The sequence below is a fragment of the Phyllobates terribilis genome, unplaced genomic scaffold, assembly GCF_046119375.1.
Source record: "Phyllobates terribilis strain yellow unplaced genomic scaffold, ASM4611937v1 Scaffold_8__6_contigs__length_399053987, whole genome shotgun sequence".
NCBI lineage: Eukaryota > Metazoa > Chordata > Amphibia > Anura > Dendrobatidae > Phyllobates > Phyllobates terribilis.
Window position 1 is genome coordinate 197,179,480 of NW_027362768.1, and position 13,186 is coordinate 197,192,665.

Here is a 13,186-nt window from a genome sequence, read left to right on the forward strand (position 1 = left end):
TATACAACTGTTAAAAATTAGAAATAAAAAAATATCGAAAGCAAATCAGATCTATTCATGAAATAAAAACCATCGCAAAAATGTAAAAAATATAAATAGATAAATCACCGAAACTAATTTTTAAAATGTGTACTGTACATAAGAATGTGTGTGATACGTATGCACACTAGATTGGAGATTCTGCAATCTTCGTATGCTGTTAATACAAGATTAATATTTTGTTACTAACTGATAAATAACATAAAAAAAAAAAAGATATAATAAAATTAACGAAATGTGTGTTCATTGCCTATTCAGCCCCGAAGGAAACTAGTGAGGAATAATATCCTCATCAAAGCATACGGCGAAACGCGCGTCGGAGGAGTGCGGCGTCCTGAGGTCCGTATACTTATATTTCATACTCTATGCACCTTTTGCCATAATCTTTATTGGTATCATGCTGTAGGACTACATTTGTATGTTGTATATTTGGTTATACCTAATAGTGATTTATTTATCACTTGAGCACAATTACTAATGTGATTATTCATTACCATATTTAGTCTATATAGAATATTCAATATTTAACATCTCCCCTGTATGACTCTTTGCCTTATCTGATGATGGCTTATCTTGCATTGATTGACATTTTGTCTACTATGTACATAGCCCTAGGTGCCATTTTGATGGCCGCTCTTTCCCCTTTGTCTACATGTTTACTACTTTAAATTAATAAAACTGGATATATATAATCCCGGTTTACATTGTTGTAAAGTGTCAGATTCTTGGTGAATATATTGAGGAATGAATAAGAAATATTAAAAATGATATAAATTGTACAAAAAAAAATATCAGTTACAATTGCACAATTGAAAATCACTGAGAAAATTCATATGAAATTAAATAAAATGCAAAATATTTGTACAAATAGGTCAACGCGACCACATTGCCAAAGAGAAAAATTATGAAACTATTAAACATTAAACGTACATTTTATAAGTTTAATATAAAGTAAAATGTAGGCAGAGATAAAGAGTGGTTTCAAAGAAACAAAGAAGCAGAAGATACAGAGGGGAATTTATTTTATCAAGAAGAAAATGTACAAAAAAGATATCAAAATGTGTCTGCACAAAAAGACTAAATGTATCAGAAGAAAGCAAATATAAAGTAGAGGGAAGATACACAACTAAATTCCCTATCAATATGTCTTTGGTCATTACTATCAGTAAAATAAATGTCTATGCTAAAATAAAAATACAATATATATAAATCATATTATATGAATACAAAGTAAAATATATAAAACTATATAAGGGACAAATTAAGAAATAAATGATGAATGAAAATGCAGGAATCTGATGACAACTTGTGGCCATAGAGTTCTGGGAAGATATTTTTTTAGTAATAATCAGGACACAGATTCTTTCTTCTTGTTGCTAAAACTAAAATTGGTGACACAATAGCAAACAAGCCTGGCCGGGAACTGGAGGATCACAGAGAAATAACATTGTAGGGAAAACTGCAGGAACAGACAGCGGCTGTGATCAGACATGGAGCAAATACAGAACGATGCAGGCTGGGGAATAAGCTCACGTTCCCACACCGCATAAATGCTGCGCTCTTTTCTACTGTTTTTTTGTGCAGAAAATCCTCTGCAATTAACAGGTGTAATAAAGTGCATGCGATTTCATGAACACTCCGTCCATCGTATGGTTAGAGACACCGTTGAATTGAGCAGTTTTTGCTGCACTTTTTTTCTCTATAGAGAATCTGAAAAATCAGCATGTAAAAAACACAGCTACATTATTAGGTGCAGAAGCAAAGCTTTTGGCTATGTGCCCACGATGCAGAATTGAAGCAGAAAATTTACGCAGCATTTCTGCATGTTCTTGGCAGTAAAAACGCTTGCTGATTTTACATGCGTTTTTGACGCGTTTTTACATGCGGATTTGCCATGCGTTTTTCAAATGCATTGGGACCTCAAATCCACATGTAGAAAGGCACAAATAATGGACATGCTGCGGATTTTTCCGCTGCATGGGCACAGAACATGCGGATTGTCATTGGGGGATCATGGGGCACGGATTACCAAGTGTTTTGAAAGTGTTTACGCTGCGGAAATTCTGCAGGAAAAACGCTTGAAAAACGCATAGTGGGCACGCAGCCTTTCTGTATGACATAAAATGCATTAAAAAGCTGCTGCAAATCTGCTCCAAAAAGAGGATAATGCATAAAAAAACAGCAAAAACTCAATCAGAGCAGATGGATATTGTGCATGTTGGTGAGGACAGCTGCAGGTAAAAACGGTAGAAAAAAATCATAGCATTTATGCTACATGTGAACACAGCCCAAGAGAGAGAATTCATTGCACAAAGGAGAGGCGACGATACAGGAAACCTGACTGGTAAAAAGATAAAAGGAGAGGAGATGGTTCGGTCTATAAAAGTGAATATTAACCCTTTATAGACTCAGTTTTTCCGGTGTAGTGACACTCCTCAGACTCCGGGATTGAATTCTCTGTTTCTCTTTCTCCATTCTGGAATTTTCTCTTACTTTCCTCTTTCTTAAAAAAAAATAAAATGAATTTATAAAACTATAAAACTGTCGTGTTTTTCTTGTTCTATATTAAATACAGTGTACAGAAGAAAAAAAATGGAAGAAAATAAAAATACACATAAAAGCGATCAGAATTTGCATGAAGGAAACATATCAGAAAGATCTGTAGATAGAAAGCAGAGGGAAGACGTACAAGCGAACAACAGATATATTCACATGTGTATATGCCGAGAGGCAACTGAAGAAAGTATACGGCAAACCGGTCACCGAATAAGAATTATTACTGAAGTGAAGGTGAACAGCAAAGTGAGTATAGAAAAAATATCAGATATATAAATAAAAATATATAAGGGAATCGATGGGTAAATGATCAATATGTGGAGAGATTTCCAGTGATTTACTAATCAATTGTCACAAATTACCGAGAATCTGCAGCAATGTGATCTATAGACTTTTCTCAAATCTTCCCCAGTCCTAAAGCAGATCTAGAAAAAGCAAAGTGTCCTAAAATGTAAAAGCGGATGGAGCCGGGCGCAGACATGGAGCGGAATATATCCTCCAACATCAATGTATCCACCATTACCTTCTACTGAATACATCTACATGTAACCCTAAGGTCTCTACAGGACAGATCTCCTCTAGTGAAACCGTGCGACAGTGTGAACAGGGCCAGTAATTATCCATCATCTCGGAGTTACTTTGTTCATCATTCTCCAGTTATAGCGGAAATCAGATGTGAAAAGATCATTACTGCAAACTCAAACATTTGCTTAGGGGACAAAAAGTTGTAGGAAAACATTGAGGTTGAAAAGATGCAAAAGGTTCTTGATCACAGATGATATTAGGAGCCCCCTATAAAGAGGGGGAAGGAATGGGCAGAATATATATATATAAATATATATATATATAAAATGGTCCGGCACACATATGGTGCAGGTGGACGATCGGTGGCATTCGTCACTCGGCTCTGAGACCCTGGAGATTGCAGACTTGCACAGTGTTTTGGGGTCTCACTGACCCCACCTGTGGATCGGGTCGCTCTGACTTTGGTAAAGGACAAACATTTACCAAGTAAATAACCGCTGGATGTGATCTCAGCCGCGTCCTGTGAACTGTGCAAACACCTGCCTGCCGCTCCCATGTAACCTCCTGCTCTGTGATTTTAAAGGGGCAGAAGCCCCCCGGACTCTGCTGATTCCCCAGATGATAAATGTCTGACAGATGCAGGTAGGCTCGTATAGAGGGGTGCAGCCCCCTATCTACAGTGGAGACCCCCGCCCTATCAGACACCTCCTGTGTAAGGTGGGGGATTTGCCTCTACTCCCGGCGGCCGCTCCAGATATTGTGAAACTACAACCCCGAGCTGTCCGCAGCCATCACAGCATGCTAGGAGTTGCAGTTCGATGCTGAACGCTGCTTGTTCAGGACCCTGACTATCATTCACTTATCAGGTATGTAGCGCTCACACAGTCCATGGCGCAGTACAGTTCTCACCATTCCTATCAGTCCTGTCTCACAGACACACAAGGTCCGAGGAGGAGATCTGCACAGAGTGGACGGAAACACAGGAGGGACAAACTCCAGGCAGATGTCCTCGATCCAGTGCAAACCCAAGACCCCGCAACAAGGCAGGATGGGGCCACAACCAGCTCTGTCAGGAGGACCCCCAGCCCATGCCCCAGACGAGGACACCTTGATTTAGTGTGTAATGTTTCATTTTCCCTGTGGGGGCGCTGCAGGAAAACTGAACACTTACACCCAGCCGCTTACCACCGATTGATGGCGGCCTCAGGGTGGCCTCCATACTAGAGGCCTCAGGGTCGCCTCCCTATTAGAGGCCTCAGGATCGCCTCCCTATTAGAGGCCTCAGGATCGCCTCCCTATTAGAGGCCTCAGGATCGCCTCCCTATTAGAGGCCTCAGGATGACCTCCCTATTAGAGGCCTCAGGATGACCTCCCTATTAGAGGTCTGCTATCTGCTTGGTTTCTACATTCTAACAAAAGAAAGGCGGCAGCAAATCCAAACCTGCGCCAACATCAGTCTTTGGTGACTTGTTTCTATTCTACCTTTTCTCTGATTGTTCCTCACCTGGTTTTGGCTCCAACTCCTGAGAAAAAATACTGACCGAATACTGACCACATACTGATAGTGGGGCCGTGGCCTTATACCGATAGTGGGGCCGTGGCCTTATACCGATAGTGGGGCAGTGGCCTTATACCGATAGTGGGGCCGTGGCCTAACAGACAGAGACTGCAACCCAAGCGATGTCAGAAGTCCTGGCTTCAAAATAAATACTAAAAGACATATGTATCCAACATAAACACAAAGGAATATTGGATGTTGTTTTTACCTTATATTCCTGATATACAGATGGGTAGTAGAAAAAAATCATAATAAGATATAGATATACAGACAAATCTGGGCAGGTTCGGGTTTCTTCTCAGTCTTTCTCCAGTCGTCCCATAGACAAGAAATGGAGCACGATCCTCCCGGCAGACGGACCCTGTACCGCAATCTATCCTTGCGCTGTCTGATCCAGTCTTATGGAGAGGGGAGAACTTGCCATTTTGGGAATAATTAATACACTTTTTACTGAAATGGAAGATAAGCGCCCGGTACCCGGTGCTGGTTTTTCAGTGCGGCAGAGAAGTAGTGTCAATGCTTGAGATGTTTCTGCCCGAAAAACGCTCAAAAATTTGAAGACTGAATGAATTAGAAAAAAAAAAAGTCTTAAAAACAGAATAAAAAAAACAAAACACTTCATGCTTCTAAAGCAATTTCTTCAAGAAGAAATATCCTGGTGATAAAACTCTGCATGGACAAATCTTACAAGTGTGTTCACACTGAGGTTTTTCCCACATAGATTCTAGAGCAGATTCTGCTCCAATATTCACATTAAAAGAGTAGTTACTTACCGGTAACGAAATTTCTCGGAACCCATGACGGCACCACGGAGAGAGGGGATCCGCCCTTCAAGGACAGGAAACCTACAGATAAAAAGGGCGGCACCTCTCTCCCACATCAGTTGGTTTACAGAGCACCGAGAGGACCGCCAGGTTAGTAACACCAAATATGGCATTTTTATTATATATACTATATATGTATATTTTTTTTTTTCAGACACACCCTGTGACTAAACAGGTAGTAACGATTGTGCACACCCATGTGTAAGAAAAAAGGGGAGGGAATGTACGGTGCCGTCATGGGTTCCGAGAAATTTCGTTACCGGTAAGTAACTACTCTTTCTCTTTCCCCATGACGGCACCACGGAGAGATTGCAGAGCAGTGAAGATTAGGGAGGGACCACCGCTTCCAGAACCCTTCTGCCAAAGGTAAGATCTGAAGACGATGTTAGATCCAGCCGGTAGTGTTTAAAGAACGTGGAGGGAGAAGACCAGGTCGCCGCTCTACATATCTGTTCGATTGAAGCTCCGGCCTTCTCCGCCCAGGAGGCTGCCACTGCCCTTGTCGAGTGAGCCCTTAAGCCCACCGGCGCCGTTTCCCCGCTTGAGGAATAAGCCAGAGAAATGGCTTCCCTTATCCACCTTGCCAGGGTTCCTTTGGAAGCTTTCTGTCCCTTCCGAGATCCCTGGAAGCACACAAAAAGAGCCCTGTCCTTCCTACACTCCCGTGTGGCCTCTAAATATTGCATAATGCACCTCCTGACGTCCAAGGTGTGAAGGGCCTCTTCCCCCTTGTTTTTTGGGGCTGCGCAGAAGGAAGGGAGGGTAACCTCCTGTGACCTGTGAAAAAGGGATCCCACCTTAGGAAGGTACGCAGGGTCGGTCCTAAGCGTCACTCTGTCGTCTAGTATTTGTGTAAAAGGGGGTCCTGCGGATAGTGCTTGGATATCACTAATGCGGCGAGCCGAGGCGAGGGCTACCAGAAGGGACGTCTTAAGGGACAAAATTTTAAGGGACGCTTCCCCTAGAGGTTCAAAGGGGCCTCTGGTCAGGGCTGAAAGAACAAGATTTAAATCCCACGGAGGAGCCTTCCGGGAGGGGATGGGCCTGGATCTATGAGATGCTCTGATGAACCTGGAGACCCATCTATCCCTTGCCAGGTTGCAGTTATACAGGACTCCCAGAGCTGCCACCTGAACCTTCAGCGTGCTCGTGGCCAACCCCAGTTCCAACCCCTTCTGAAGGAACTCCAGGATGGTAACCACGGGGGCTTCCCCCACTATATCCGTACCTGCAAAGGAAAGGAATTTCTTCCAAGTTTTCCCGTAGAGCCTAGTAGTTACAGGTTTCCTACTCTGCAGCAAGGTAGAGATTAGATTGGGGGAAAACCCTTTATCCCTCAAGAGTGACCTCTCAAATTCCAAGCTGTCAAGAGCAGGTTTGTTACCTGCGGGTGTAGTACTGGACCCTGAGACAGCAGGTCCGGGACTTCCGGAAGGACCCAGGGGTCGGAGACGGACATGATCCTCAGCCAGGAAAACCAAGGCCTTCTTGGCCAGAAAGGGGCGATCAGGATCGCATTCGCCTCGTCTTCCCTGATCTTCCTCAGAACTGCCGGAATGAGAGCAATCGGTGGAAAGGCATATACTAGCTGGTGGCCCCATGGAATCAAAAAAGCGTCTAGTGCTACTGGGTTCCCCCTGGGGTCGATCGAGCAAAACGTGTCCACCTTTTTGTTTTTCCAGTTGGCGAATAGGTCTATACATGGGATTCCCCAAGCCCTCGTGATTTTTTTTGAACACTAGCTGGTTCAACTCCCATTCGCCCTGTCTCAACTGGGTACGGCTTAGGAAGTCCGCCGTGACGTTCATTGACCCTTTTATGTGCAGAGCTGATAAGGACTCTAGATTCCTCTCTGCTACGTGGAGGATGGAGCTTGACGCCTGAAGAAGGGAGATGGACCGGGTACCCCCCTGGTGATTTAGATATGCCACCACTACTCGGTTGTCCGAGAACACTCTCACGTGGTAACCCTTTAACACGTTTAGAAATTCCAAGAGGCCATACTTTACCGCCAGAAGTTCTTTCATGTTAGAGGAAGAACCTTCCACCCCCTTTGCCCAGACTCCCTGAGCCACTCGGTCGTCTAAATGAGCCCCCCACCCCCTGGGGCTTGCATCTGTCGTCAGAATCTGGGGTGACTGTATTGTCCATGGGACGCCCCTGCCTAGATTTTCTTTCTTTGTCCACCATGTTAGGGAAAGTAAAGTTTTTGAGGATAAGGTCAGTCGCCCTTCTAAGTGCCCTCTTAGAGATTTTTCCGCCCTCAAAATCTCCCATTGTAAGACCCTGGTGTGCAACTGAGCCCAGCGGACACCCGGGAAGCAGGCAGTCATAGAACCGAGGAGGGACATTGCTCCTCTTAGTGTCATAACCGTATGCTTCCTCACATAGGACACATGGGCCATCATATTTTGGACTTTCTCTTCCGGAAGACGGCATTCCTGACTTCTTGAATCTAACAGGATACCTAAGTATTCCTGTAGCTGAACTGGCTCCACTCTGGATTTTTTTAGATTTAGAAGCCATCCCAAACTTGTCAAAGAATCCATGACTACTGCTAGCTGGTCTTTGCAGTGGCTGAACGAGTTGCCTATAACTAGTAGATCGTCCAGGTATGGGACTATCAGGATGTTCCTCTCCCTCAGATGAGCCATGACTTCTGACATCACTTTCGTGAAGACTCTGGGGCCTATTGCTAACCCGAAGGGAAGGGCCCCATACTGGAAGTGTCTGATTGTGCCCCTTATTGGTATGGCTACCCTCAGGAATTTCTGGTAGTCCCTGTGAATGGGGACATGATAGTAGGCGTCTTTTAGGTCTAAGACCGTCATGAAACAGCCTGGAAACAGTAATTTCACACAAGTTTTTATTGACTCCATCTTGAAAGGTTGTATATTTAGAAACTTGTTTAATTTCTTCAGGTTTACGATAGCCCTGAGTGTACCATCCGGTTTTCTCCCGAGGAATAGTGGGGAGTAAAACCCCTCGCCTGCCTCCTGAGCTGGGACCTCCTGCAGGACTGCTCTGTCCACTAGGTCTAGGACTTCCTGTTCTAGAGCCAACTGCTCTACCGCTGAGGACCTTACGGGGGTTTACTGTGAAATTTCCTCGGGGAGTGGAGAGGAACTGGAGTTTTAGCCCAGATTTTATCAGGCCCAAAATCCAGCCCACATTTGAAATCTTTTCCCAGGCTGGGAGGAAATGGAGCAGCCTTTCCCCCACCTGGGGCTGCGTTTCATTGGGCGGGCTTCTTGCTGTCACTAAGGGGCCTGTTGAACATAAACCCCTTGGCTTTCTTCTGTCTCCTATCTTCCCACCTGTCCTGATCTTTGGGGGGCCTCTTTCGCATGAATTTTTTGCTCCGAAAACCCTTCCTGAATGATGAACCGGAGAGGACCGGGAATCGTTTTTTGTCATCCCCAGCTTTATCCAGGATGTCATCCAGGGTAGGTCCGAACAAAAATTCCCCTTCACACGGGATGGAGCACAGTTTGGATTTCGTTTGGAGGTCGCCTGGCCAGCATTTGAGCCATAGGGCCCGTCTAGCTGCATTTGAAAAACTCCCTGCTCTGGCTGCCAGTCTGACGGAGTCGGCTGAGGCGTCTGCCAGAAAAGCCGCTGCGCCTTTCATCACAGGGATGGCCCCTATAATATCCTCCCTTGAAGCCTTGTCTTTTAGCTGAGATTCCAGCTGGTCCAGCCAAACCATCAAGGATCTGGCTGTGCAAGCGGCTGCCACTGCCGGTTTTAAACCCCCCCCCCCCTGCCGCTTCCCAGGCTCCTTTCAGAAAGGAGTCCGCTTTTTTGTCCATAGGGTCTTTGAGTACCCCCATGTCTTCAAACGGCAGGGAATATTTTTTAGAGGCTTTGGCTACCGCCACGTCAATTTTTGGCGCTTTATTCCAGAAAGAGCATACAGGGTCCTCAAAGGGGTATTTCCTTTTTGGGGTCAACAACCCTTTTCTCTCTGGCTTCTTCCATTCTCTCTTAATCAGGTCGTGAACCTGATCATTAAGAGGGAAGGATCTCTTTCTTTTCTGACCTAAGCCACTGAACATTATCTCTTGGATGGACTTTTTGGGATGAGGGTCTACAAACCCCATGGTGGCCCTAACTGCTTTGATTAAGCTATCTGTTCCGTCTATAGGGAAACAGTTACGACCACCGTCCTCTGAAGATGAGGAAGCAGATGATGAAGAGGATGATTCAGATACCGCAACTTCCTCATCTGATTTACTAGACTCTGACTCCGGGGAAAGGTGCCTAGTTTTTTTATGCTTCTTCCCCCCCTTTTGGAGGGATTTGAAGGTATCTTCGACTTGTGATTTTATCAGGGATCTGAGCTCGGTAGCAAACTTAGGGGTCTCCTCACAGATGGTTTGCTCGATGCATGAGCTACATAGTCTCTTTTGCCATGTGGTGGGTAGATCTGCTGCGCAAAGTGCGCAGGCCCTGTTTTTAAACTTCCCCGTGCTCTTCCTTCCCTAAGAAGAAAAGAGAGGGGGGAGGGTCCAAATTACAAGTGAACTTTCACGAAGATCACTTACCGCCTATACGAAAGAGAGAGAGGGAATACCGCATTCGAAGAGGAACCTGTTCTGGTAGCTGGGTCTTTCGCCGAGGCTGATGCCGTGCCGGAATCTTTGCCACGCTGAGAAGACCTGCCGGACCGACCGCTTCCTCCGTCACCTTGATTATGTTGACGCGGAGGGCCGCTGGAGGGTCCTTTCGTGCGTTTCCTCTGAGGCGATGGTGATCATAGAATCATAGAATGGTTGAGTTGGAAGGGACCTCCTGGGTCATCTGGTCCAACCCCCTGCTCAAAGCAGGATTCACTAGATCATCTCAGACAGATGTCTGTCCAGCCTCTGTTTGAAGACGTCCATTGAAGGGGAACTCACCACCTCTCGTGGCCGCCTGTTCCACTCATTAATCACCCTAACTGTCAAAAAGTTTTTTCTAATATCTAATCTGTGTCTCCTCCCATTTAGTTTCATCCCATTGCTTCTAGTCTTTCCTTGTGCAAATGAGAATAAAGATGATCCTTCTACAATGTGACAGCCCTTGACATATTTGTAGACAGCTATTAAGTCTCCTCTCAGTCTTCTTTTTTGCAAGCTAAACATTCCCAAATCCTGCAACCGTTCCTCATAGGACATGGTTTGCAGACCAGTCACCATTCTGGTCGCTCTTCTCTGAACTTGTTCCAGTTTGTCGATGTCTTTTTTAAAATGTGGCGCCCAAAACTGTACACAGTATTCCAGATGAGGTCTGACCAAAGAGGAGTAAAGACCGATAATGACTTCACGTGATCTAGACTGTATGCTTCTATTAATACATCCCAGAATTGTATTTGCCTTTTTTGCTGCTGCATCACACTGTTGACTCATGTTCAGTCTATGATCTATTAGTATACCCAAGTCTTTTTCACATGTACTGTTGCTTAGCTCTATTCCTCCCATTCTGTATATGCTTTTTTCATTTTTATTGCCCAGATGTAGTACTTTGCATTTTTCCCTGTTAAAAACCATTCTGTTGGTTGCTGCCCACTGCTCCAGTTTATTTAGGTCTGTTTGAATCCTCTCTCTCTCTTCTCTAGTATTAGCTATCCCTCCTAGCTTTGTGTCATCAGCAAATTTAATCAGTTTACCCTCAATTCCTTCATCTAAATCATTGATAAAGATGTTGAACAATACAGGGCCCAGGACGGAGCCCTGTGGTACCCCACTTGAGACATTCATCCAGCTGGATGTGAAGCCATTTACAACCACCCTTTGAGTCCGATCACTAAGCCAGTTATGAATCCACCTAACAGTTGCCTGGTCCATTGCATACTTGGTCATTTTTTCAATAAGGATGGTGTGAGATACTTTGTCAAATGCTTTGCTGAAGTCAAGATAAACTATATCTACAGCATTTCCCTGATCCACCCAGTCAGTGATTCTGTCATAGAAGGAAATTAAGTTAGTCTGACATGACTTGTTAGTTACAAACCCATGCTGACTCTGGTTAATCACTTCATTCTTATCCATGTACTTACATACATGTTGTTTAATAATTTGTTCAAAGATCTTTCCTGGTATAGAAGTCAGACTCACCGGCCTATAGTTCCCTGGGTCCACCTTCTTCCCCTTTTTGAAGATAGGAACAACATTTGCTCTTCTCCAGTCTTCTGGGACTTCTCCTGTTCTCCAAGAATTTTCAAAGATTATGGAGAGTGGTTCTAAAATTTCTTCTACGATCTCCTTCAGTACTCTGGGGTGTAATTCATCTGGACCTGGAGACTTGAACTCATTTATGTTAGCTAAATATTCCCTCACAATCTTTCTGTTTACAGATAACTTGGATTCCTCTATTCCTTTAAAAGGACAGTGAAGATCAGTTGATGTTACATTTTCTTTCTGAGAGAAAACAGATGCAAAAAATAGGAATTAAAAAGTTCGGCCTTCTCAACATCCTCTCTTACCATTTCTCCATTTTCATCCTGTAAAAATCCTATAGCATCTTTGACTTTGCTTTTACTTTTGACATACCCCCAAAATCCTTTTTTATTGCTTTTGACATCTCTTGCAAGCCTTAATTCATTGTCAGCTTTAGCTAACCTGATACGTGCCCTGCAGGATCTGCAGACTGCATTATAATCTTCTTTAGATATGCCTCCCTCTTTCCATTTAATAAACATTTCTTTCTTTCTTTTTAGCATGTGTTTAAGTTCTGTGTTCATCCATCCTGGTTTCCTTAAATGCTTCCCATTCTTCCTACTTTTCGGGATTGTTAACGATTGTGCTTTGAGAATCTCATTTTTAAAAATTTCCCATCCTTCCTGGACATTTTTGTCCTTAAGGACATCCAGCCATTGGATCCCTCCTATTCTCTTTCTGAGTCTCTTAAAATCTGCCTTTCTAAAATCTAACCTTGAAGTTTGAGTCTTCACATGTCTTCCTCCTCTAGTTATCCAAAATTCTATAATAGCATGATCGCTGCCTCCTAGGGTCCCAGCCACCTTTACCTCCTCAACCATTTCCTCCCTGTTTATAAGGATTAGATCCAAAGTAGCAGATCCCCTTGTTTTCTCCCCTACCTTTTGGAAGATAAAGTTGTCAGCAAGAGAGGATAAGAATTTGCTTGACCTGTTAGTTTTACTTGAGAGAGATTCCCAACAAATGTCTGGATAGTTGAAATCTCCCATGACCACTACGTCATATTTTCTGGAGAACTTGGTCATTTGATACATAAAGAGTTCATCCATATCTTCAGCTTGCCCAGGTGGCCTGTAGTAAATGCCTACAATGGTGTCCTTTCCGTTGTTCTCTCCTTGTATTCTTACCCAAACAGTTTCCACAGAACTCCCAGTCTCTGAAGCTTCAATCTCTGTGCAGATATTCGCTTTTCTAACATACAATGCGACACCTCCTCCTCGTTTATCAAGTCTGTTTCTTGCAAATAAGTTGTATCCTTTTAGCCTTTTATTCCAATCATGTGTATCGTCCCACCAAGTTTCAGTGATTCCAATGACATCATATTCCTTTTCCTGCATTAGTAGTTCCAATTCTCCTTGTTTGTTGCCCATGCTTTGTGCATTTGTATAAAAACATTTTAGTTTGTGATTGGTTTCTCTTCCTCCCATATTTTTATTATTTAGATTTTTTTGTCTTTGTTCTTCTTTTGATGGAGATGGTGAGTG

General features: G+C 43.8%; 1 protein-coding gene across 5 annotated transcripts in view; it reads right to left on the reverse strand.

Annotated features, from left to right (window-relative positions):
• Positions 1–2,043: 2,043 nt before the first annotated feature.
• SSX2IP (SSX family member 2 interacting protein) overlaps positions 2,044–13,186 on the reverse strand; it is a 61,658-nt gene continuing 50,515 nt past the window's right edge. For 2 of the 5 annotated variants that reach the window (XM_073644011.1, XM_073644010.1), the window contains exon 14: positions 2,044–2,542. In XM_073644011.1, coding sequence (XP_073500112.1) covers positions 2,440–2,542 — 103 coding nt within the window. In that variant the 3' untranslated portion in view covers positions 2,044–2,439. The remainder of the gene's footprint in view (positions 2,543–13,186) is intronic. The other 3 variants (XM_073644012.1, XM_073644015.1, XM_073644016.1) reach the window with 2 other exon arrangements.